Here is a 27341-nt window from a genome sequence, read left to right on the forward strand (position 1 = left end):
GAGTGTTTATTTGAGCCCATAACAACACTCCGATCATCTGTTTAGCGAGACTGTGTAAACCACTGCAAAACAAGCCAGGTTTACAACAGTAGCTAGCTACTTGGAGTCTATGCATGGTAGTGTCAGATTCACAACCGAATTAGCTCGAATGAAGTATATTGATTGTTCAGCCTGTTGCGCAAATTCATTTCAGGAACCTAAGCCAGGAAAATCGCCACTGATGCTAGTCATGATTTAAAATTCCCTTCCATGACAAGTTATGGCACCCCAAGCAACCTTTTTAAAGCACTATGAGTAAGCTATTCTTTACAGCAGCAACCCAGTCATCCCGTTGTCCCGCTTTTATGTCCCATATATAAATAGGACTAAATTACAGCTGCTTGAAATTCAACCAAATCTGACAATGGGTGCCATTGGAGAAATGTCTTATTTTCTGATACAAAAACGGAATAATCTAATATCTAAGTGTGTGAATGGCTTAGTAGGATGAGACGCAAGTGAAGGGTGGTGGGTTCGCATCCATTCAGAGATAAAAACACTTTTTTTATTCTGACAGAAATTACAGTTTCAAGTCTTCTGGTTAATCTAAGTGTAACTATCTATTATGTCAATTTTACAACATTTTGCCATTTTGAAGGAGGAATCCTCCATTGCTGCTTGCAGCTATATTCTCATTTTAATGCTCTTATCAACATGGAAAAATTGATCGGATTGCTGGTTTTGTTATTTTCACTACATACATTTACACTTACAGTTTAGTGCAGTGTAATTGTTTGCCGTGATAATTAAATGCTAGTGTGATAACCAAATCATCCAAACCGTCATAATACATTATTTTAATGTATCACATCCGGTGCGCCTAAGAGATGGCCGCACTGACGAGAGCTCCGCAAAAACCTTGCTTTTTATTCGTAATTTTAGTGTTTGTTACTTGTTTTGTCAGTGTTATATCGTCGTTTATTCAGTACGACCGGCAGACACTTCTGGCTATAAATTGTAACCTGGCAAGGATTATTTTACGAACTTTAATTCCACTTTTCGGAGTGCGAGTTCGGACTGCAGCTGGGACTTTGTTGTTCCGCCGCTCAGACGGAGGAAGAAGAAACGTGGCCGGCGTGCTGGAGTCCTCGTTCGGACTCGGAAACGGTGCTTCAAACCTGCTTTACCAACCATCTTACTAGCTAACGTTCAGTCCATCGACAACAAAATGGAGGAACTTAACGCTCGTGTCAAATTCCAACGGGATATCAGGAACTGCTGTGTACTGGCGTTTCTCGAGACCTGGCTGTCTCCGGAGATCTCCGACGTAGCGGTTACACCGTTGGGATTCACCATATACCGCCAGGACAGAACAGCTGACTCAGGGAAGTGCAGGGGCGGAGGGGTCTGAGTTATGGTTAACTCTCTCTGGGCTACGGATGTAGCGGTATTAGCATCTCACTGCTCTCCGGTCCTTGGGCTGTAAAAATCAGACCCTTCTATCTACCTCGGGAATTCACTGCGGTCGTCATGAGTGCAGTCTACATCCCCCAGGTAGACAAGGCCGCTGCTTTGGATGAACTGTATGGGAATTATCAATGGTCTGGAAAATGTGCACCCAGAGGCAGCCTTCATTGTTGTTGGTGATTTCAACAGAGCTAACATGAAGAAAGTCCTTCCCAAGCACTATCAGCATATTGACTTCTTCACACGTGGACACCAGGTCCTTGACCATTGTTACACAACATTCAAGGGCAGTTACAAACCCCTCCCCCGCCCTGCCTTTTGGAAGGCTGATCACACCTCCATTCTTCTCCTCCCCGCATATGAACAAAAGCTTAAACAGGTCAGACCGATTGAGAGGTCAGTTCACCTATGGAGTGACCAGTGTGTGACGACCCTCCAGGACTGCTTTGACACCACTGACTGGCTAATGTTCAGGGAGGCAGCTGATGGGGACATTAACGAATACTCAGACACTGTCTCCAGCTACATCCAGCACTGCATTGACGACGTTGTCCCCAAGAAGGTTGTCCGGTCTTTCCCAAATCAGAAGCCATGGGTTGATGCCGCGGTCCGGGCCAAGCTGAGAGCCCGCACTGTCGCCTTTAACTCTGGGGACCCTGATGAGTACAGGAACATCAGCAATGACCTCACCTGGTCTGTTCACACGGACAAGGTGGTCAAAGCGGCCGTAAGCGCCTCTTCTTCCTGAGGAGACTGAAGAAGTTTGGTATGGACTCAGTCATCCTCACTAACTTTTACAGATGCACTATAGAGAGCATTCTGACTGGTTGTATAACAGTGTGGTATGGGAGCTGCACACGGCAGGATTCTAAGAGACTGTTCCCACCCATCCTTCAGTCTCTTTACCCCGTTGCCTTCTGGCAGGCGTTACCGCAGCATCCGGTCGCGCACACGCAGACTGGACAACAGTTTCTACCCAAGGCTTCTGAATGGACACTGATATGGACACTGATATGGACATTATTTTTTTGCACACTAGTCACTTATACACTGTCACTTTCAGCTACTGGTTGCTCTATCAGTAACTTGCACTACTGTACCTCACTGTACCTCGCCAACAGGCTCCTGTATGGTCATTGACATAGTCACTGATCTGCAAATTTGCACTATTGTACTGTACTCCACTTAGGTTAAAATAGGTTATAGGGTTGAAACAGGTTTTTTGTGCATTTAGGGTTAGTATAGTGTACTATTTATTGTTATCTGTAACTTAGGAAGTTTTAGTATTAGGGTTTGTATGGTCGATATTTATTGCTATCTGTATATTTAGGAAGTTTCACTTATTTAAGCTCAGCATTGATGTAAATTGTGTTCCGTGTACTTATATGTTATGCCAGGTGCTTGCGTTGTCTTGTCTTAAGAATTTCAGTGCCCAGTCTAACCTTGTGTTGTTCTGTGTACCTGACAAATAAAAGACTTGAACTTGAACCATATACCTAGCTATAGTTTAGCTTCGTTTTGCTCCTAGATTCAAACCTAGCTCTTGTAGAGCTAGCTAACTACTAAACTTCTGCCTGACATTTTACAACATTATTTATTGATTAAAGAGTTTCTTGATTGAAGAATTGCTTTTCATTATAGTGGATTATTACCTTGATCCGTCTTGCTGTATAATGAGGATTGATCATGTTATATGCAAGTGACACTGAATATTCAGTACAATATGTGCTATTGCTGAGGTCAACCCATTAAATGTGCCTTCTGGGCATACGAGTGACCAAGGTGAATTGTCTTAGAAATAAAATACTTTTCTTAATGTAACGCAAAAGTAGCTTATTGCCTTACTCTCTACAGCAAGTAACTAAGTAACGTAACTAGTTACTTTACAAGGAATGTAATTAGTGACTGTAATTAGTTACATTAAAAAGTAACGTTACCCAACACTGCTTATCACTGCCTGAAAACTTGCAGCATGCAAACTTACGTAGAAGCTGAGTGGGGAACGGTGCAACCATGGGCGTAGATTTAGGGGGGGGTTAGGGGGCTAGGTACTTGTCCCCACCAACATTTGAAAATGACAAAATTGTCCCCACCAATATTTTAGCGAATTGTGCTGCTATTTCGATCGATTCACGCACCCGGACGCAACACGCACGGGAAGAAGCACATGCTACTTTGCTTGCTTGCACTGGCAGTGGCAGACAAGCTAGCGGGTGTGTCCGCGACAACGGTACAGCTAACTTACCAGAGCTGTCTGCCGACAATACATACATAAAAGGCCAGAGTAACACATTTTAATATTCCCTTTGCCCTTCAGCATGTACATGTTTGCCCCTCTTTGTGCTTTGTAGATCAGATATGCCTCCACCCAAGAAGAAAGGGGACATACAAAGGGGGGGGGGGGGTAGATGGGTGGATGTCCCCACCAAGTCTGAGACCAAACCTACGCCCTTGGGTGCAACAGAGAAAGATTGTGTTGTCTTGGCCGGAGAAGATAATGTCATTCGTTTTGGATGTGATTCTTATAATAGGCATATTCATTTTTCAACCCAGCGCGTTAGCATGGGATCTGTTAGTAGGGCTAAGCCAACTTACGTTTTTCAGGTGGTAGGCTACATCATATTCGACATCGAACTATGACAAATAAACCGTTGTTAGCAGAGTTTGCATTCAACGTTTTTCGAGTCACCCAGTACTTTGTAAATGTAAATGTACTTTAAAGAAATTCTGCCATACCACAGATTTCTTTGCCATTTTGACTAATAACACCGACAAAGTATGATATGGCAGAGTTTGTAGTTCGGCAGCGAATTGTGCTTGTGCAGTGTGCAAAATACCAAACGAAAACACAAAGCAGATTAACGAAAGGGAAACAGTAACACCTTTTCTTTTAAATTATATATTTTTTGAGTTGCTTTATTTGTCTTAAATAACATAATCTACAATTTCTGTAGAACATTTTGTTAATTCAGCAATGATGACACAAGCGGGAATCAGATCTCACACTGCCATAAGGCAGCTCGACTAAAAAAATCTTAGTCGACCAAGAGCATATCGACCAGAAAATCGACTAGTCGACTGAGTGGGAACAGCCCTAATTTTCAGTTAGCAGATGATACAGTTTGAAACGCGATTCCATCTATACTGCCGGTGAAAACGTTGTTACAATAGCTTGTTTCAAAGGGTGTTAATGACAATGAATTATACAATAAGAGTAGGCTAAATGCTTGAAAAATGTCACTAAAAGAGAAAAACTTAAGGGGACGGACCCACCTGCAACCGACGCAAGCAAGCACACCCTACAATTTCCCCAGAAATTGTACCCTCTCTAGTTATAAATCATCTTCCTCTCCCATTGGAGTCTATGGCAGCCCCTAGAACCGTACGGCCACTTTTTGTGAAATTTGGCACACTCATTATAGCCTAGCTCTGCCCTCCTACGTACTTCCGCTCAATTTGGATTTTGTTTCTGTACTCGGTCTGGGAGCTAGGCTCTGAAGTCGGTTACCAGAAACACATTTTTTGTAGGTCCAATCAGCGAACAGAGGGAGTGGCTGAGAACGATGACGTTAATGTTGTACACTTGTTTGAGTAGTTCAGTAATGGCGGCGGAGAAAGATGCGAGCGAAACTATTCTGCGGTTGTGGCAACGCTGCCGAATATAGGTTAAAGCCGGAGCAAGAACATTCCTTGCTGAGTTTTGTTGGTGGCCATGATGTTGTGGCCCTCCTCCCCACGGGGTTCGGGAAAAGTTTTATTTTCCAGCTAGGCAGCTAGCTCCGTTACAGTAGTGGTGAAGGAGTTGGCTAAGGCAAATGCTTGCGATTGGTTATGGCAAATCAGAGTGGCTCTGGCGGATTCAATAGTTTTACACTTCAACAGAGGACCCGCCTTCAAGGAAGTTAACGTTTGTCAATCGAGAGATCCCAGACCCTCTGTACAAATGAAATGTACGAGGGTCTGGTTAGGACCAGGCTACACTCATTAAGGACAAGCCCCTCTTTATTCTCACCAACTTTCATGTCTCCCATTTGAGCACTCTAGCACCACCAACTGGTCAAAGTTGGACTTGTGTTTACACATTTTACTTTTGAACCGTATGACCGATTTTCAAAAATGAGGTACCGTTGGATTCCCTAGATCGAGACGAGTTCAACCGTTTTTTCGCTTCTCCTCCTACAATTTTGGTCCAATCTTTCCCAGAATTGGCACACATCATCGTCTGAGCAACCCTTACACAGGTATTATAAGGATTTGTGATTTTCAAAACATTTTGTCCGGTACAGCCAATCAAAATTGGCAACAAAGCAACCAAACAGGAAGTTGGGTGAAGTCTCAGCAAATCTTTGAGATGTCAACATCAAACTTGGTATGATGACTTCCCTTACAAAAAAGAAGTATACTTCAAGTTTATTTTGTAAGTATACTTAGTATAAAAAAGTATACTATTATCATGGTACTTAAAGTATACTAGCAGTGTACTTATTTATATACTATTTTTGTACTAAGTAAACTGAATTGGCCCTCTTTCTAGGTCATTTAGTACACTTTAAAGTGAACTTATAGTGTATTTAAAGTTTACTTTTGAATACTGTACAGTAGCCTGTGTAGTGCACTTCTAGTTTATGAAGTATACTTCCTAAAGTACCTCAAGTACACTTTGCAATACTTTCAAGTGTACTTGAACTTAATGCAAGTACTTAGAGAAGTAAACTAATAAATGTCCATTTACTATGATTTACTAACATATAAAAAAAATAGGGGCCCCTCATACGCTGCTAACTTTGCGTCACTTGGGACCACTCTCTAGGTGCCATTGTAGAGTTTTTACTAAAACAAGCTATTTACAAATTGAGCGATAACGTTGTCGGAATCCAGCTCTTCTTATCAAATGTACCAGTCATTTAACTCATGGTTACAATGGTAAACCAGCACAACAATGACAATTGCCACGCAGCAAAATACTACATTCTAAGCAGACACATTTAAAAAACAAAATTCATGAAGTTACATTTGTATTTCGAACAAATGGCAAACTTATCATCAATGTTTAACATTATATACCGCCTTGCATCATTGGAATTGACCAGCCAATGTGCCACGCCAACCTCATTTTTTCACGTCGTTATTTCGTTCTTCAGTCAGTTTGACAGTATAACCTTCAAATGCATAAAGCAACCCTTCAGTAGCTTTTTCGTTTTTCCATTAATACTCCAATTTATAATTATTAGTATAAGAGTATAGGGCTTCAAAATTAAAAAATATTCAATGTGCAATGCATTATAGATTTTCCTGGACATGAATAATTAGAATATACAAGATGGATCTAAGAAATTTAACCTGTAACGTACTGTAAAAGTATTTTGACTGTTTTTGCTGTATAATAATAGAAAACGTACATCCTACTCCAGAAGAAATGTACACAATTTTCTGTTTCTAAGCACACTTCTTAAAAGTAAGAGAATTATTTTCAAAGCATACTTCAAAGTATATCAAAAGGGAACTATTTTCAAAGTATATTTCTTAAAAGTATATCAAAAGTGAACAATTTTCTAAGCATACTTCTTAAAAGTATATCAAAAGTGAACTAAAAGTGGACTATCCATATTTTAGTAAACTCATAGTATACTTTAATAAACTTCTTTTGTAAGGGTCGGAACCCTCTTCTGAGGATGTCCACACAATTTGGTGTCATGTGATCACTGGGCGTGGCCACAGGAAGCAAACATGTGTTTTGGCCAATAACTATTGATTTTATTGCCTTTATTAAGTGATTCCTTTGTCTCATGATATGTTGGAACATCCCATGTGACTCATAACAAAATGGCCGCCATTTTGAATTCATGACAAAAGTTTTTTCTCTACTCCTCCTACAACATGTGTCCAATCTGAACCAAATTTGGCAGAGATTATCTTCAGACCAAGCCTCACAAATGCAATCACATTGTTTTTTGATTTTTGAAACCGTTTGCCCGGTACAGCCAATTAAAATGTGCCGTTCAGCCTGCAAACAGGAGGTTGGGTTGTATCTCAGCAAATCTTTGATGGATTCACACCAAACTTGCTGCGTGTACTCGTTACCCTCTTCTGAGGATGTCTAAAATGTTTTCTGGGTCATTTGACTGCTTGGCCACCTCATTGTTGCTTGCAGCTATATTTTATTTAGATGTATTTGTCTCCCTCAAAGGTGTCTGTCAAGAACATAAAAAACGAATAATAAGATTTTAAAATGGTAAAATAGTGTATATTGTGTAGGGGGCTGGCGGGTTATCCTTATATTCTGTCTGTAAATTGATTATTTTAGTCCTATTTTTTATAATAAAACAATATATATATTGTTGAGTATTGTTTGTAATTGTTGAAGACTTCAAAAATAAATTGAATTCATGATCAAAACTCATTACAGAGTTCATCCTTGGAGGTCAAGGGCTAAATTGGTGGAGTTATATGTTTGTGATGTCCCTTTTGGGGGAGTGGCATGCATTTTTTCAACAGCAGGATCTCAAAAATCTATGATAAGCCTTAATGAAATGTCAGCAACATGAAGCGAATAGTGTTAAAGCTATAAAAAAGTAAAACTTGTTCCACCTGCAGGTGGATTACTGACTTCCTGTCCAACAGGAAGCAGTGGGTGATGCTGGGGAAACACGTCAGACTCCCGGTCCATCAACACTGGATCCCCTCAGGGCTGTGTATGCTTTCCCCTCTGCTCTTCTCCCTGTACACCAACAACTGCACCTCCAGTCATCAGTCCGTCGAAATCCTGAAGTTATGGCATAACACCACCCTCATTGGGCTAATCTCTGGTTGGGATGAGTCTGACTACAGGTGGGAAGCTGACAACCTAGTGACCTGGTGCAGCCAGAACAACTTGGAGCTAAACGCTCTCAAGACAGTGGAGATGGCTGTGTACTTGAGGAAATACCCAGCCCCACTCAACCCCATCACCCTTTGTGACTCCTCAGTCAACACTGTGGAGTCCTTCTGCTTCCTGGGCACTATCCTCTCCCAGGACCTCAAGTGGGAAATGAATTTCAGCTCCCTCACCAAGAAAGCACAGCAGAGAATGTACTTCCTGCGGCAGCTGAAGAAGTTCAACGTGCCAAAGAGAATGAGGGTGAACTTCTACAAAGCCATCATTGAGTCCATCCTCACCTCCACACCAGGTGATCGGCTGCAATCTGCCATCTCTCGAGGACCTGCACACCTGTAGGTCCCTGAGGCGAGCAAGAAAGATTGTGTCTGACTCTTCCCACCCTGGACACACACTGTTCCAGCCACTCTCCTCCGGCAGGATGCTGTGATCCATCAGGACTAAAATCTCACACCACAAGAACAGTTTCTGTCCATCTGCAGCTGGCATCATCAGTAAGGTCCAGAACTCCCAACTGTCACTAGCACTCTCATACAATCCACCTGTCACTTTACTGCACATTACACAATTTTAAATGTAATCTTGCCTCGGGCGCCAAATGTGCTAGGACCGCTACTGCAGAGCATCTTAGAAATTCAAAGAGTGAATCAGGTTCTTAGACTCTTCCTCTTGGTCTTTAGCATCTTATCACCTAATGGGATTCTGTGTGTGTGTGTGTATTGCTCTACTACTATCTACCCAGACATAAGAAAGAACATCCCCCTGTTTAACTTTTACTTGGAACTTTTACATGGAAATCACAATGTATCTGTGTATGTACTCACTCCATTTTGTGTATTATACTAGATGATTATGACAGATTGCTGCGATAACCTTTCTTTCTTTTCTTCTTCTGCATTTTCTCTATATGTTTACTAAGCTGCATATCTTCATTTTACACTTTAATTTACTTCACTACCTAACGCTCAGCGGACCCTGTAAACAGTGTGGCCAGGAAACCCAGGACCCCTCACTCCAGCCTTTCGTTGTCCGACCACAGAGACCTATATCCACAGCTTCATCCTATTCCAAGATCTGTGATGCCAGCAGTTCAATCCTCTCTTTTGCTGACGCTGAACTGATCCTTGTTAACAGCTAATCCTTCTAGGGGGCACATTAACAGTTTTAGAAATCTGTCACTCACCATGGTTACCAGGGAGACACACCTCTATGGTGTAGCATAGCATACTGCTCACACTGACACAGAACACATCTGCCCTCACAGATCGGATGTGCCATAGGAATTCCTTGCCTGCATGTTCTCCTGTGAGACCCACTGTACATACGCCTGTAACTGGCCTGGCGATGACACATTAAGTAAAGCACATCACCCCAGTGTTTTTTGGGGTAATCCTGTGTCCAATTAAAATGAAAGCCTTTGAAAGCAACCTTCCCGTATCTCTCTCTCTTTCTCTGTTCCTATTTTCCTCTTTCTCTCAGTATCCTATCCTTAAAACAGGGTCTTACTGACAGGAAGTGGTATTACAGATTGTCAGAGGTTGTTCTGTTTGTGATGCTAACCCTTCCGTCATCCTTCTAATGCTATGATTAGAAGAGACACATTGATGGGAGGGGCTAAATACAATAAAGTTAATGAGAACCAGACACAGTGAAAGTTTCTTTTTTTTTTTTTTCATTGTTCAGTGATCACAGTTTCCTAGATAGCAACTAATACATCAAAGGAATGAGTCTACCTAGGCTGTGAGAGTCCCGGACCTTGGGACAACATACCTAGCTCTGGTTCTGGCCAATGGACCTTGATTTATAATATTGGGAACCGGTGTGCCAAATCTGGTTCCACTCTGCCCCATGCCCTGGCTTATTCCCTCATGCTGCCCCAGGATCCAGGTCTCTAATCCTAGCCCCCACCCCTTCTACCTTACAGAGGGAAACTGCACAATCCTTTAGCCAGTAATCCCATTAGCAGAGCCCAGTTTCAGGTAATCCTCCCACATCTCGAAGCTCCTTGCAGCCTGCACACACTCACCACCTCTGGGATGCCGGGTACCTGCTGAAGCCCCTCAGGTAAGCTGTGCAGACCCACCTCAGAAATCCATCAGGGCATAGGCACCTTACACTCCCTAACTGCAGCTAGGACAGCAGGTCTACACAGCTGGTTTCTATCAAGGACGTAGTTTGAAGACCTGTTGGACACATACTTAGATATTTTGATAAATGTGTACAACCAATACTTGCTGTGTTGGTTGGATGTTGTAACTTGGGATAACTATGGTAAAGACCCATGCATGGAGCAGTAGTGTATACTTCTGTGGGCCACAATGCTTAGCTTTTTTTCTTCAGTGTACAGCTGTATCCATAAGATTTTGCCTTAATGCACTCCTCTGTTGTCTAACTACAGTAAATGTTGATTTTGTCATAATATGCCAAGATTGAAAGTAGTGTGTTACTACTAAAATTGCACATTTCCAAGAATGCCTCTTTTAATTTGTCCCCAACATGAGAATGGACAGGTTAAGGAGCTGAACAATGAGGTGATGTTCAGGAGAGTGAGAGAAGACTGAAAGAGGGCCAAAGGCCATCAGAGCTGATTGAGAGTGACACTCAGCCACTCACAGCCATGATCCACAACCCAGCCACTGACAGGATGACGGAAGGGGAGAAATAGGGAATCCTCTTGTCTGTGTTCTCGTTCGTTAATCAGTGTGTTTGTGTGTTTCAGAATGTTCAGCTGGGTGGTGAAAGTGGTTCCCCAGCCTCCTGAATCCCCTGGGATTTTAGGAAATTCAGAAAAACCTAATGAACCTCCGCCAGCCTCAGTAAGTGTGTGTGTGTGGAACGGAGGTCTTTCTCAACCTTGTTCACCATCATAACAATTTGTTTTTTTTTCACAGGAGAAGAAAGTATCTTTTAAGGAAGACAAGAAACAAGAAGGTAAGAAGTCCTCTCAACCAACTATGTAAATAAATTGATTAGTTTTACATCCCATAGTCTAATACTCTGACCTGATTGTTAGCTTCAAAGCCTGCCAAGCCAAAAGAGGAGGAGCAGGTGTCAGAGGAAAAGTGAGTAACTACTTTGTGTGTGTATGTGTTTTTTTCAGTGTTTAGAGGTCTTTCTGACCCAGTAACCTTGTCTGGTATCACAGATACCAGGACAGAATAAGAGCGATCAGATAAGGATCACATGATCAGAAGAAATCCACTAGACATCAGTATCCCCTGTACAGGACAACAGTGCAAATTTCAACACCACCCAGGATTAGAGTGACTTTCCACTACATGTAACTTTACACAGCACAGTACACACGCCTCTAATATCTACATTCTGATCAGGCTTCTACTCTGTTGAGCCACAGTGGGATTTATTGAAGTAAACTATTATTACCTAAATTGGGTTAATGGTAGGAAGGAGCTACTGATCCTCCTGTTAGTGTCTGCAGGTATAATACAGTGACAAAAATCTGTCTTTGGTGAATGTCCAATTAAAAGTATTTGTATCTTTAGTTCTCCGTTAAGCCTTCACCTTAAAGAGATGTTGTGTTTGTTTCTAGTAGTCAGAGCGGGGTTCTGACTTGGATATCGCACGGCTTTGTCAACGCCCTCCCCCAGCCCGCCGGAACCCCCAGACTTAACCGGGCCAATGCAGAGACCAAGGTAAGAACCAAGTCTAGTTTTGTAGTTTAGCACCGCTGAACATTGTAATCTGGCTCGGTTGGGCCACAGCCACACCAAGAATTGTGTTTAGCCCCACCATGATACAACCAAGAAAATGGTGTGTTCTATTGTGTATGTATTCACATTTAACTTCTGACATTGATTTGAGCCCCACGACTGGATGGATTACTTAAATAGTGTTGAAAATAACCTAGACCCCTGTCGGAATGTCAAAATGCAAAAACACAAGAACTTACATTTTGGGACAGGTTCAGTGTGGGATGGTTAATTTTGCACTTCGGGATGGCACTGGGACAGTGAGGAAAAAAGTTAGTTGTGAGTCCTGATTGTAATCCTAGCTGTAGTATTGCGAATCAGTATATGGTATGACTGGAGCCATGGTAACATGGTTTAACACATGTATTTGTCTTATCTTTTCTTTATCTGATCCCACATTAATCTTTGCTGAACAGGATGACACTGCAGTGAGCAGGTATGACACTGTGTGTTTTTATTTAAAAAATGGTGTGTGTACATTTGTGCGTGTGTGTGTATATGTGCACGCAGTCAACTGATGTGTGTTGTGTGTCATGTGTTCTTTACCTCTTGGGTGAACTGCAGTAAGACTGATGAAGAGTGAGTAATCAAGAGAATTACATTTACACCATGCTACAATGCTAATAGCGAAGCTGCTATTTTAAAGCCTGGCATGCATTCTTTCTACCATAGAAGGTGGAATAATTCCATCAACTTAAGTTTTAGACAATGACACTTAAGACAATGACACACATTTTAAACACTTAAGTAATATCTTCACAAATCTAAATAGATCTTTTAAAATGAAGTGGCAGAGTTGTTTGGTGTTTTTTAAAAAAAAGATCTAAAAAACCTTCAATATAAATTAAGTTGTTTGTGGAGGCATACAGAATTATTCAGCCCTTCCAAGAAGGGTAGAGCACCTTCAATTTGCAGCAACATGAGATTGCTTTTCATTGACCCCCTACTGCCCACTAGTGCATACATCTAGCCATGCATCCAAGCAGCAGGTTTGCAGAGCAACTGAACATAGCATGCTGATGAATGTTGTTTGCATTGTTACCTTCATCAAAATAGACAAGGGCCAGGAGTCATTGGATGGATCGTCCAGGAGTTGGGCAAAGTGGTTCCACAGCCGGATGAGAAATACAAGGAGGGGGCAGAGCCAGAGGAGACCACAGAGGTACAGCAAATTCATCAAATCTCTACTCTTGACATAAAGACGTACTTAAGGTCTGAATTTAATGTACAGTAAAAAAAGATATTTCTGTGGAAATCACAGAAAGAAATATAGCTGCAAGAAGCAATGCGGGTTCCTCTGCAAAATTGCAAAATATTTGAACTCATGAGCATAAGGTTACAAGTGAGTCTATCTATCCTCTCTGCTACACACAAATTGTTCAGATTTTATGATTAGAAATGGCACAGTATTAGCTTTAGTCAGCTTTGGGAAAAGGTTAAGAAACAGTTGACATTTCAATGTAAAATTGCATGAAATTGCGCATGGTACTTGATGTCATCTTGAAGCCAATAAGGTTTGAAAAACCGTCAGTAAAAATTTAATTTGATTTATTGACACAAAGATATTGAGGCAATGTGTACATTTACATAAATACACCCCTTTCAGCCATTTTGTATTGCATTTCTTATTCCATGTCACCCTGTGTAAAAGCATTTATTCTACACATCTGTAACACATTTCAAGTCGATTGGATCTATGGCTCATGTGGAGAAGGTTTTTGAAGGTTGTACCAAATTTGGACAGTACAGCCAAATCTATCATGGTGGACCTTATGGTTTCTTAGGCTTTTTTGTTTCTCATGAGAAATAAGGTATGTATACCAATTTTCAGGCATTTTGGAGTAATGGGCGCTGGGGAAATCATGTAGACTTTGGACGTGGCTATAGCACCACCTATGGGCGCACTTGGGCCACTAGCCGTCTGGGAGTAGTGAGTGACCCGTTGTATCATGGGACCAAATTTGAAAAAATCGGGTCAAGGACTTTTTGAGCTATTGAGCCATTTCACGAAGTAGAAGAAAAAAAATTATACCAACAAAAAATATAGCTGCAAGCAGCGATGCGGGTTCCTCCGCAAAATGGCAAAATATTATAAAAAGGTAGGGTAGTCCAGCAAGGGATCAGTGTTTCTCTCAGCATCCTCTGTTGAACTCTGTTGAGCAGGCCTCTGCATGACCCTCCAGACCTGTAAAAGTGAAGAAAGGATCCCTGTCAGTTGTGAAAAATGAAGCTTTTTACATCTACACTTGACATAAACTTCAGTTTTGACTGTGAAATGCAGTGGCATTACTTGAACTTGAATCCAAATGCGTTGAACTGATGGAGACCCATGCAAAGTCACTCAAAACATTTTGGCTCGATTCCAGGCTCTGGCAAGAGTATTTAGCTCTAAACTGGTCAACCAGCTCGAACTTTGCCTGTAAACAGTGATTCTGACTGTCAGAGACCTTTAAATAGGCTGACCGAGTGAAACTAGCCTGGCTAACGTAGGTCGCTTTCTCAGGAAAATGACAAATGAAATAGGCTTGTTTTGAAAGATCTTATATACTGGCTATCTTCAGTAGACCCTTGTCTACAAAAAGCAGCCCTCCCTGACGTTTTAGGACTAGAATTTAGTGAATTACGATATCGTTTACACACTGCCAGTGAGTGAGCGAGCCGAGTCTGATATTTAGGCTTAGTCAAAACAATGTACCCTCGGGACGCAGTCTCACTCCACTTGCAAGTTTTCCACAAATCACAAAAATAATCGGAAAAATAATCTGGCTAGAAGTACAATTCCGACATCTCCTAAAGGCTACCCTCCGCGAGGTTTGGTAACAAACACATTTTTGGTGTCGACCGAACTGTGAAATGGTGAATTTATGAACATGACGCAACCAAAACATGGCTAAGCCTATGCGGTCTCCTTGGCGCATAGGCTTATTACAAAGACTTTCACGAGCCAAATAAAAATTCTGAGCCGACAGGTCAGTGGGGAATTGCTTGTTCTCCTAAAAGCTGCCCTCCTCTACCTTTTTGATGAATTCGCCGAGATGCTTCATGATTCAGTAATTACACAGAGAAAAGCTAGCTACTTTTTGAGTTCGGTTTTCCGTCACTTCAAACTCACAATTTAAAGATCTCAAAGTGCTCAAACCTTTACCATAATTCAAGAGTAGTGTACTTTCACAAACCCAATCATTGATTCTAGCTTAAAATGTGTAAAAATAGGACTTACCGAACGTGGCTGCCTCCAGCACGGCAATTCCAGTTGAAAACAACAACGGCCACCGAAAAAGAATTTATATTCGTAAGGCAAGCTGCGATTGGAAGCGAAATGAGGGTGAGGGTGGGGCTTGGTCAGCACACCATTTCCAGAAAGGATGTGTGTGCGTCTCGCCAAGCTCGCGCGTGTCAGTAGGTTGACCACCTGTTCCTCTTTTCGCTGTACAGCACAGCATTTTGTATATGCGACCTGCGGAACAAGGGGTGAAAATGCTGTGCGACACAACGCAAAGCGGGACTGGTGGTCACCCTAGTGTCAAGGGGCAGGATGAGTCTGTGAGAATTTGGAGCGCGCACTGTGGAGCAATTCAATTTAATTCAATCATATATTGACATACCAAGGTGAAATTGTTCAAGGTACTAGAGATTGATGTCGTCTTGAACCATATTAGGTTTGAAAAACAATCAGTCAAAATTATATTTGATTTATTAACAAAAAAAATATTGAGGCAATTTGGACATTTACACAAATAGACCCCTTTGAGCCATTTTGTATTGCATTTATTATTCCATTTCACCCTATATAAAGACATGTATTCTTCACATGTGTAACACATTTCAAGTCGATTTGATCTATGGTTCATGAGGAGTATGGTTTTGAAGGTTGTACCAAATTTGGACAGTACAGCAAAATCTATCATGGCGGACCTTAAGGGTCATTGAGGCTTTTTTGTTCCCCATGAGAAATAAGGAATGTACACCAATTTTCAGGCATTTTGGAGTAATGGGGCGCAGGGGAAATCACGTAGACTTTGGACGTGGCTTATAGCGCAACCTATGGGCGTACATGGGCCATTAGCGGTCTGGGAGGAGTGACCTGTTGTATCATTGGAACAAATTTGAAAAATGTTTTGATCTCTTCAGCCATTTCTTGGAGAAATATAATGATAATAGGAATACTAACAAAAACAATAGGTTCCCTCCTACTGGAGGAACCCTAAAAAGGTTCCCTCCCAGGGAAACAGGGAAACTCATTAGCCCACTGTTGTCAGTGGAGCAGTGTGGCACTGTGCCCTTTTTAACAGCATTTCCATTTAGATTGCAGAGGTGAGCAAGGTGCCGGAGGTTAAGACATAAGTAAGTGAGTAGCATGCATGGTCCTTGCAAACCAAAACCTACTGCTGTTCAACCACTCTGCCATAGATTTGCTCAATAATGGTCCTACAGATCCAAGTAGTGAAGGACTGGCTTGCTCCATTGATCTATGCAACATCAACTAATATAGTTGTGAGGTTAATCCCATCCATGACTTCAGATTGATCAGGGTAGGAGAGCAGGAAATGTTTATGTGAAAAGGGTGAGTTGAACAACTCTTTACCTTGAAAAAGAGTGAGTTGAACAACTCTTGACCTAGAAAAAGAGTTAATCTTACCTACGCGATATCAATGTAATATTTCACATAGCAAATCCAAAAGTGTTGTATTTTAGTTATGTTTGTAGCCACCAGACCTTTCACTTTCTTACTCTCTACATTGTGACATGCCTTGACTACATCTTTGTTAAGGCACGAGATATGATCCAACTCATGACCTTCTCTGGTTCAGAGTTGTTCATCAGTGATTTACTGTACGTCCATCAGGATCCTTAGGGATCCTTTCTGACTTCTTGTGTTTGTCCTCAGGTGCATGATATTAAAGATGTTCCAGGTGAGACAAACACAATTTCTATTTTTAGTGGATAGAAACAACAAGGATGATGATGATGATGATGGTGATGATCATCTCTAGATGCAGAGCCTCTTCCTCACATCCCTGTGGTGGAGCTTGTCTCTGACGAAGAGCCTGATGACAATAACAAGCCCTTTCCACCAAGGTATTTTTCCCCTCCCTCTCTCTGTCTGTCTGTCTCTCTGGATACCAAAATACTTTTTAACGTGTGTGTTTGTGTGTGTGTTTCTTAGGGTAATTGACTGGATAAAGCATGGCATTGAGAAGGTGATTCCTCAGCCAGAGATATACATCACAACCAACACAGAAAGCCAGGTGAAAAAAGAGAAGACAGACTCATGCCCACAGAAAGGTACATTTCCACATAGATTACCACAGTTCGAAATATCACAATCAGAATAATGGAAATTATTTTTGTATTTTAGAACAGAAACATATCTGTACTAAAATGTGTGGTTCACTCTTGCAGTGATTGCTCCACCACCTGAGCCCCCCAAAACAGTAGAGGAAGAGGTCAAAGGAGAAAAGTAAGACTCTTGAGTTCTCATTATATTTACACATACACAAGTGTTTCAAGCGATGCTGTAACATAACAGTAACACCAACAACTGTTATCTCAACATTCGTTAGGGTTATACTGTAAGCAGCAAGAACTGCTGCTTAATAAAAACATATATATACAAAAAGTTTATCTTAACCTTTCATGGTATTTCATGCCATGACAGAGAAGAAGGACAGAAGCCTAAGTAGGTGATATGCTTTTGATCAACTCAATTTTGAATGGCAATAATGCAATGCCAAGCTGCTTTTTAGAATCTCATTCTATCCAGGCCGAATATATTGCATTGCTGCTGCAACTGTCTTTCAAAATCAGTCTGTATGCTGATGCTGTGTACCAACAGTGCTGGAGAGATTTTAGATTAGATATAACTTTATTAATCCAGAAGGGGAAATAACCATGAAATAACCATGTACCAAATAACAATAACCATGAAAACCACACTGCTGTTACTGCTGTTACTATAGAAATGAGTCCAATGACCACGCCTGTATGGTGCATTCTCAGATGTGTTCTCTCATTGTGCAGTGTGGTGGGCTGGATCGTTCAGGGCCTGGGGCGTATACTGCCACAGCCAGTCCCCAAGACCAACGGAGTGAGTGACATTTTGTTATACAACCAGTGTTGGTGACTTCCAAACAAGCAAACATTTAATTTATAATGAAATAATAATAAATAAATCAAACAAAATGCCCATGCACAACCCACGATGTTACCAATTAACTACATTTTTCTGTCACACACAGGATGGGTGTGAGGATGTGCAGAACAGTAAGTAGTGTTCTCACCCAATACACACACAACAGAAGAGCCCAATGGTGAATTACAGTAGTGGGTAACAGACCCAATCAAATAGCGTACCATGGTACTCTACACCCCACACAGCAACAAAACCAAGTCCTGTCAGAGAACACAGGGGTGTATGCATGTCTGGTAGTCCAAAACATCAAAGACCAAACAGGCAGTTTTATCATTAATGAGTTACGGATGGTTGGACAATGGTAGGTCTATAGGGTGGCTTTTGGCTGAGTTACTAGGCTAGGCTTTGGGGGACAGTGTAAAGCACAGGGGATCTGATCTTCATTGATCAGTTACACAATATATTTAATTAGAGAATTACACGTCTATTATATTTTCTGAGTTATGGATGGATTGACTGATTGATTGATGAGCTGATTGGTAGATGATATGGTCAGGGTTAGTGTCTGTTGAACAGACTCTAACTAGGCTCCTCTTCTCCTTCTGTTTCAGGGGGGAAGGCGCTGAGAGCCCCTTAAACATAAGGAGAAGGAAGACTGGGAGAGAGTCACTAAAACACACAAACAGACACACACACACGCACTCAGATGCTCACGCAGACTGGGAAGCATGGAACAAATAGACTAAACCAGTTGCTCTGTAAAGCTAAGGCTTTCAGTTATTTTTGCGCAGCTATGATGCATAATGCACTTTTTCCTATATTTTCCACAATGTTTGAAAATAAGGAATTCCTTGTAAATAAATGAGTCATTAAAATGTACTATAGAATATTAAGCATCCAAATATGCTGTAATTTAAACCTATGATCATCCTGTATAAATCCTAAATGGGCAATTTAACCCATCCTTTATCATGACTGTGTGGTACCTCAGGACTATACTGTTGTTCAATCATCAGCAATTCTGTTGCATATGTTCTTTTTGTTGTGAAACATTGATTGAGGGACAACATGGTGCAACAAAATTGCTGATGATTGAACAACAGTAAAGTCCAGTACAAAACTCCCATGGTTTGGCTCGGATCAAGATGAGTAGAGCCAAAAGCTATTTATTGCAGTAAATGACAGACAACTGTTCACAGAGGAATTTGCTTGTAACACATAATGCTGTGAAGTGTTTTTGAGGACATTTGTTTTTGTTGATGTCACATGAGAGCAATAGCTAGCTATGCCCAGGCAGCTATCCTATTGTTTATAACAATTATGTAATTACATTAGATGCAGTTTGTTATACAGTATAAATGTCTATGTCTAATAAAGAGCGTGAAATGTATTTGGGTGTGTTGAATGACGATGGCCTTTTGGATTGTAATTATTCTGTTGTTCCCAGTGAGGTGTTAAGATTTAAGGTATATAGGTTTATAACTTAATCCTTAACATTTGACCTACTACCCACTTCCTGTTTCCTGTTTGGTGTGTAGTCTGCATACTGCAAGACCCAACATACATGGTTCTGGAGGAGGTGGATGCCAACTGGGTAATGGAGAACCAGGATCCACCCAGTTGTCAGATCCAGCATCCCCTCCCTTCCCTGATGCCAGAGGTCAGAGTCTGACATTTTGAAACCATTATTGTTAATGACCTTGCCTGGGAGCTCCAATGATTGTGAATGAATGTTTTTCTGTGATGTCAGGTGATGGCCATGCAGGCTGAAGATGCAGAGACCCAGACAGAGAGATGGACTCCCCTGATGGAGAACATTAAGAAGGAGGCTGAGCAAACAGTCTTAGCTCAAGTGGAGGAGAGGTGAAGAAGAATTAATGTATTTCTCTTGTAATTTCTGTTAAGTTGAATGTGACACCTTGATGCCTGGCCCCTGGCCGTTGACCCCTAATGCAGGGCTCCAGACTAACTTTTTTTACTAGGAGCACAGTATCCCCTGACTGAAGATTTTAGGAGCGCAAGAGGAAAATTTAGGGGTACTCCTGCAATGTCATTATTAATGTAACTAGAGAGGGTACAAGTCAGTGGTGAATTTTTGACCCTTTTTAGAGGTGCTCAGCACCCCTAAGTTTCATCTCAACAACCCTAAAAATAATAATAAAAAATAAAATATATTGTTTATTATCATTTGATGCTGGTAGTTCATGAAGAAAGGGACATCCTTAGTTTTCATTCTTTCAATATTTTGCTAGCCTGACGTTGTCATACTCATAATTCTAGTCAGAAAATGAGTCTTATAACTCTCCTTTGGGCTGTGAGTATGGGGCGTGTTTCAACCGAACTCGTAAAACAAATGCCTCTTTGCTCAATTGGATAGACCTACAACCAATCAGAGCAACGTAATATGTTGTTTGTTGAAAACAAATTCAACCCAAGTGCTCTTTGGGGACGTGGTTGATTACGTTACTGTTGATCATCTGTCCATCATCGTATAAAGCCCGCCCTGACAATTTCATTGGTCCGAACAGCTCCTGTTCGGGTATCCACCTTATTTTCAGGGGTCTACTGTAGAAATGATTATGGGTGCAACTTCCTGTGAGAAGCGGAAGTTGCTGTTCGCTATCCACCTTATTTTCAGGGTGTCTACTGTAAAAATGATTATGGGTGCAACTTCCGGTGAGTAGCGGAAGTTGCGGTTTGCTATAAGTTAGTCCCAGCCAGCCGTCAACAGTGATTATTTCTAAAGTAATTTCAACTGTAATTTAACAAAAACTGGTTTGTTTTTAAACATATGTTTTCATTTATATTGTTATTATTATTGTTATAAAATGTCATTGCGGGGCTCTGGTAGGATACCTGTTGCGCTGTTCGCGGCTTTACTAACAACCAGACTTAGCTAAATCTGTGGCTTCAACGACAGTGTGTTGAACACACATCCACAGCAAAAAGGGATCGTTCTTGTGACAAACGGTACGGTTTCCAACGCCTGCCAACAGATGAGGACTACAAAAGAATGTAGCCGAAAAACCTAGCCTTGAAGAGACCACCCAAAACACTGTCGTATGTGTACTCATTTCGTTTTGTGGACAAAAAGCCGACGGAGGTAATCCGCATCCTACTTTGTGTTTGGGCTACGAAAGACGTCCACAGATTTAGTTGCAGTACTGCCAGTAAAGGTGGGATGCAAGTGTTTATATAGGAATTGCTGTGGGTAAGTAGTGCCCTGGTCCAGCAATACATGAGCACCCAGCCGTTTGTATTTCACCTGACGATGAAACTAAAACCCAGGACAGGTGATGTGGGACTTTGAGCCTCTGACTAGGCTCTGTCTGCTTTAAGGTAGATATGGTTGTGTGTCCCAACTCCTTTATTAAAACGCGACCAACTTTATTGCTGTGGAGGTAGCTACTGATAAGACTCAGAGCTTTTCAGGTTATTCATCGCTTCCCCGTCCGCAGCAACAGAGTTAATAAAGTAGCTAAATATGCTAGTGTACATTATTTGAGGCCACCTTTTTAGGTCGTCCTCCCATCCCTCGATAGTAAAAGGCAGAGGTATGATCAAATTTCCCGTTTCAGGTGTAACAGACTGTGTTCCCACATGTTTTATTTCGCTTCAGAATTAGCTTACCGCAATGACTGTTTATGAGCGTTACCATGACAATCGCCGGCTCCGGAAGTCGCGCCCATAATCCAGGAAATGGATAATGGGAGCTAGGAATAAGGTGGATAGTTTTTCCGCAACCGAGCTACTCCAGACCCAACTTCCCGTTTTTTTTGTGGGCGGGGCTAAGTTGGGCTGGCAGCCAGGCTAATATTTTGCATAATAATACATAAATGTATTGTTATTCAGTGAAATTAGGGATTTATATTAGCAAGGGGGTTTAGCACATTTGCAAGGGACGTATTCACGTCACATACTCATTGGGGGCTGAGCACCCCATTACGCACTGTACATGCAAGTCTTAGCTAAATGACTTAAATGTATGATGCACTTTTCGTTCAGTCGTCCCCCGACATCACGACACAATACTGGCTGAGGATGACAACGCAACAGCGCAAACAGACAGGGATACAATGGCAACGCTAGTGCTAAATAAGTATTTAGCTGCTCGGCTCCATGACGCCGGGTAAGAAGGGCTTGTAAAACTGCTCACCAAACGAACGAAGGGGAATCCACTTGTCTGGCAGATTAAGACATGTTCGTAGGAACCTAGTGAAAAATAGCCCAAACTTTCCAAGACTTTTAGCTACTGTACTAATGCTGAGGGCTCGCTGATATCGCTGTGTTACTATAACGTCGTATCTATTGCTAACCATGGGCGTATCTAGCCCTATTTTGGGATGGAGCCCCCCCAAAAGTTTCATTAGCCCCCCCCCCCCCAAATAATTTATTCTGGGGGAACATGCCCCCAGACCCCCCTAGTTTTGCTGGGTCACAGGAAAAATAATAGGTTGTATCTAGGGGCTTCGCCCCCCCAAAAGTGGGAACCTAGATTCGCCCCTGTTGCTAACGTGTGCTGACGTTGTGCACATCCAATAAATTCCAAATTTGTAGGTCGCACATGCGCGAGTGCTTGTAAAAAAAATGGTCGCACTGTCTAAAAAAATGGTCGCACAACGCGACCATTTGGTCGCAGTCTGAAGCCCTGTCCTAACGCCTGACCCCTGCCTTGTGGCCCTGGCAGGCTGCAGCAGGAGCGTTTGGAAGCGGCACGGCTGGCTGAAGAGGTGGCCAGACAGGCAGCAGAGCTGGCAATCCGACAGCTGGAGGAGGAGCAGGTTGCCAATAAGGCCACAGGCACACAGCAGGAGGCTGATGGAGAGCAGTAAGTCACACGCACGCAAATGCGCATTCACATACTTACACTCTCTCTCTCCAATCTAACTCATCCATCCTCTTTCTCACTTTTACCCATACGTTTTTAAATCAACTTGCAAAGTTGAATGAACTCTGTCTCCTGTTGTTCAGGGTTACTTTGTGCCATTGCTGCTTGGTCTGAATCACTGAGGTGATAATCACTGGATTATGATGAAAAGCGCTATGTAGGGCTAAAAGCGGCACTTAGTGCTATGGTACATCAATTCATACACAAATACACGCACATAACCAATCACACAAACTCACACACATATACACACCCAGGACATGTAATCACTATGGAGACTTTATAATTACCCTGTCTGTTTTGCAAAGATTGCACAATATCCAGGAGGAAGAGAACGAGGAAGACCCAGAGTAAGTCCCACCCCCTTCTTCCTGCTATCTCGCATCTATCCTGCCGCCTCCTACTCTCAGAGAGGGTAGAGGTTGTCCATGATCACTGATACAGGATCAGATGATACTTCACAATGACTGAAGGTAATGGAGTAAGGGTTATCTGATTCAAGATCTGTGGTTATGGGCAACTTCCATCTGGAGCAGTAAAGGGAGACTCAGCAAGTTGACGTCATACAAAAAAAATGGGACATTCAACCACCAGAGATACAGATATTAAAAAGGGAGGAAAGCAATCAGGAACTGACAGGAGATTGTGAAGCTTATTCATTTATTTAACAGTACCTGGCAATTGTCATTCCTCTTTTTTCTCAGTACCGTCACACAGCTGAGCCTTTCCTTTAATGACTGGTAATCTAAAAGTGACCACTCCTACCATCACAACCCTACTCCCACTTAACTGCATTCTGCAGTTATATAAAATGCTTAAGTTATATCGATGAACTGCTAAAGTTCTGAAGCTGTCTCCTCTGTTCTAACACTTAACCATTAGAATATGTTTACAACCTAGACATATTCTTTGATAATTATCAGTATTGTTTAACAAAGGGAATCAGTAAACTTCTGGGGCCGGTTGCACTTAACACCTTAAGTTTTTTCCTTAACTATGACACTTAAGGGTACATTTCTCCTTAGCTAAGGGATTTACTTAAAGGGGTTGCACAGAATCCCTTAAATGGTTTCCTTAGCTAAGGTGAAACGTTAAAGGATTTACTACTTCGACTATTTCCACAGATACCGTGTTTGTTCAGTTGTATCGCTAGGGGTGCATCACTGTCCTTAGACCTTAGATCTAGCTAGCTACAACCTACAAAAAGAAGGCAAGAAAACCAAATTGGTCAGAAGAAAATATTGTGCTTCAGAAAGCACATACTAAAACGTAAATTTTATCCACAAATAACTGCTAACAAAAAACAACGAATGTAGGACGAAATTGCATAAAAAATAAACAAGAAGTTTGGTGAAGCGGTCTATTCAAGAAATAAAAAATATAGCTAGCTCTAGCTATATGATAACTTACTGTTATGTCCAAAAAAGAGAACCAATTTCAGGAGGGAGTCCAATAAAACCGGTGATATCAACTTTACTTAAAGGTCTTGTTGCTACACAGTAACATTTACGTGAAATTTAGTTTACTTCTTAGGTAGATCAAAATGAGATCAAAAGCATTACTGGTGGGCGTCTAGGCTAGCTACTTACTTTACAGCGGTAGCCGACGCATAAATAGCCTTCATGTTTAGACTGCAGCACAGTAGCCTAACAGAGTGCTATAGGTTTGGGATGGGTTAATTCATCTCCATAAACTCAGCCATGTTGCGGTAAAGCATAAGTCAGAGGTACCTTAAGTTTTCTTCCTTACTTTGTTTGCTAAGGTCTTTCGTGCAATGCTTTAACAAAGGGGAACTTTAAGGGAATCCTTAAGTATACGACTAAGATAAGGAGAAAACCTTAAATACTTAAGGGAACATTTAAGGAAACCTTAAGGAGAAGACTTAAGAGTGCTTTGTGCAACCGATTATATTTTAAGGAAACCTTAACTCTGACTTCAAGGAAAATCTTAACTTAAGGTGTTTTGTGCAACCGGCCCGTTACCCTATGCTGCACTCTAAAGACCCCTCACTGTCAACCCTATGTAACCCAATCTAAACATAGTCTGTGACTGCCTGAGACTGTCTGAAGATCTGTTTGTCCCCTCCTGCACACCGTCCAGGTTGCAGATGCTCCGGGAGGAGAGCGACGAGAGCGCAGAGAATAAAAGTCCTGAGGAAATTATAACTCCTGCTAAGACTAAAGTAGTGGAGGTTACTATAGTGGAGGAGATTAACAACAGCATATATATTTCTACTGCACAGGAAAATAGGAGTCCTAAAGAAAATGAGATTACAGAGGATATTACTGTTATTGAGGAAGTCATGACTACTGAGGAGAAGCAGAATAGCAAAGCAAGAGACAAAATGACATTGAATGAAAGTAATATAGATCACAACAAAAACAATGCCGCCCAAGAAAGAAAAGAAGTGACAGAGGGTCATATTTCTGAATATATTAAAATTATAGAACAGGTTAAAGTCAACAAGGATGTCAAAATAACAGATGTTACTGTCAATGAGGAAATACCTAACAATGAAGTCAGTATGACCGCACAGGACAGTGAGAGATCTGAGAATGTTCAGATACCAGAGGAAGTTACACTGATGGAGGACTGTGAGAGTGCAGAAGATAATGAAGTAACTGATGAAAAACAAACACAAGTAACAGTAATTAAAATAAATCCAGAGAAAAGTAAAACAACACAGGACATTTTGATTATCAAGGGTATAGAAAACACAGAAGAAATTAAAGAAATACATGAAAACGTTTCTAAAGAAAGCTTCATGAAGGAAGACAAAAATGTTTCCTACCAAGATAAAAACATTATTGAAGAGAAAAATATAAAGGCAAATAACAAAACAGAGATTGTCATTTTTGACAGTAAGATATCTGAGGTTGACAATGAAATAAAGACTGAGAATAAACTAATAATGGATGAGGAAAACAGTTATATGCGTAACAAAGACAGTACAACAACTACCATAGTAGACAAAGACTGGACATCTCAGATATCTGAGCAGACGAGAAGCTCAGAAGTGCAAATAATACAGGAGGTTACTGCAATTGGAGAAATCAAAACATCAGAGAATACAAACGTACAAGACCTCAGTGTAATTGAGGAAAGAAAAAGCACAATAAATAAAGAAACAGATGAAAACAAAAGTCTTGAAGACAATAAAATAGCCAAGATGATATTTACTGAGGAGAATCAGAGCACTGAAGACAGTATCTTACAGCAGGAGAATAAAAGTATTGAGCAGAGTAAGATATTGGAGTTGAAAACAGTTAGCCAAGATATTGAGGAATATTCAGCAACACAGGCCAGGAAGATATCTAATAAGACAAAAAATGATGACAACATTTTATCTGCAGAGGAAATAAGTGAAGAACGTGAGGCAACTGATCAGGATAAGATAAAAGAGCAGGCTGCTTTTATTAAGGGATGTCAAACTCAGGAGAAAATTACTGCACATGAGAACATAGTCCCGGAAAACCAACAAGATGCAGAGAAGGCTGTGTTTACAAAAAATGCGATTGTTTTTGGACGGATAAAAGACAAAAGTCCTGTCACTGAGGACATAATCCTAAACAACAGTGAAGAGGGCACAACTAAACAGGATATTGTTTTTTTAATGGAAAGCAATGTAGAAAACATCAAACAAGGCCCAATTCAGGATAATATTGAAATGGAATGGAGTAAAATATCGGAGGTGAAAGTAAACAGAGGACTGAATGGGAGACCTTCAGAGAGTCAGACAACAGGAAAGGCTGCAGTTGAACAGGACCAAACTATGAGCAACGAAGACAATGCGGAGAACATTGAAGACAAAGTTCTCACTGAAGAGCATAAGAATTCTGGCCAGACTTTTGTGATTGAGGACCATACCAGCCCTGGAGAGAATAAGATAACAGAGTAAGCTGAATCTTTAGCAGATAGGTAGAGCTCCTAAATCTTTAGTATGGTTATATAGCGAGGTAGAGCACACCCATACAGACCAATCCTCAGGCATAGGACTTTCTATCAGATACATTTATATGGTTATTACACATAGCTCAGCTGTTGAGTTTATAAATGTTAGCAGCAGCATTGAAATGTGGATAAATTGTATGGGTGACGCACTTCCTATGCACAGGCTTGTGCTGAGAAGTTGCTATTTAAAGCCATTTACATATGCTACAGACTACCTCTGGGTGAGACAGCCACTGCAGACACCTTGCTTTGCACTGCTTAATCTGAATGGAATGTTCTGAGGTCATAATCTGGACCATTAGTATACATTTACATGTCATTTAGCAGACGCTCTTATCG

The 27341-nt window shown here is 41.3% G+C and overlaps 1 protein-coding gene and 1 long non-coding RNA gene across 2 annotated transcripts; one reads left to right on the forward strand and one right to left on the reverse strand.

Moving 5' to 3' along the window:
• The first annotated feature begins 11016 nt into the window (after positions 1-11016).
• On the forward strand, positions 11017-20030 carry LOC124482049 (cyclic nucleotide-gated cation channel beta-1-like). Its single transcript, XM_047042379.1, has 16 exons — positions 11017-11136; positions 11212-11251; positions 11334-11382; positions 11871-11973; positions 12447-12466; positions 12595-12609; positions 13087-13192; positions 16919-16943; positions 17025-17109; positions 17198-17316; positions 17434-17491; positions 17690-17710; positions 18052-18118; positions 18270-18294; positions 19702-19823; positions 19914-20030. Exons 1-16 carry the CDS (start codon positions 11041-11043, stop codon positions 20028-20030), a joined length of 1068 nt encoding a protein of 355 aa, XP_046898335.1. The 5' UTR covers positions 11017-11040.
• On the reverse strand, positions 13415-15324 carry LOC124482311. The gene is made up of 2 exons (XR_006957731.1): positions 15251-15324; positions 13415-14215 (listed from the first exon to the last, which is right to left on the reverse strand). It is a non-coding gene; the product is annotated as an uncharacterized LOC124482311 (long non-coding RNA).
• Positions 20031-27341: the final 7311 nt, after the last annotated feature.

Source organism: Hypomesus transpacificus, chromosome 19 (assembly GCF_021917145.1).
Source record: "Hypomesus transpacificus isolate Combined female chromosome 19, fHypTra1, whole genome shotgun sequence".
NCBI lineage: Eukaryota > Metazoa > Chordata > Actinopteri > Osmeriformes > Osmeridae > Hypomesus > Hypomesus transpacificus.

Coding starts and splice junctions, on each gene's coding strand:
- LOC124482049 (XM_047042379.1), top strand. CDS start 11,041: ATGTTCAGCTGGGTGGTGAAAGTGGTTCCCCAGCCTCCTGAATCCCCT. Junction 11,137..11,211: donor ATGAACCTCCGCCAGCCTCA/GTAAGTGTGTGT, acceptor TTTTTTTCACAG/GAGAAGAAAGTATCTTTTAA. Junction 13,193..16,918: donor AGCCAGAGGAGACCACAGAG/GTACAGCAAATT, acceptor GTTTGTCCTCAG/GTGCATGATATTAAAGATGT.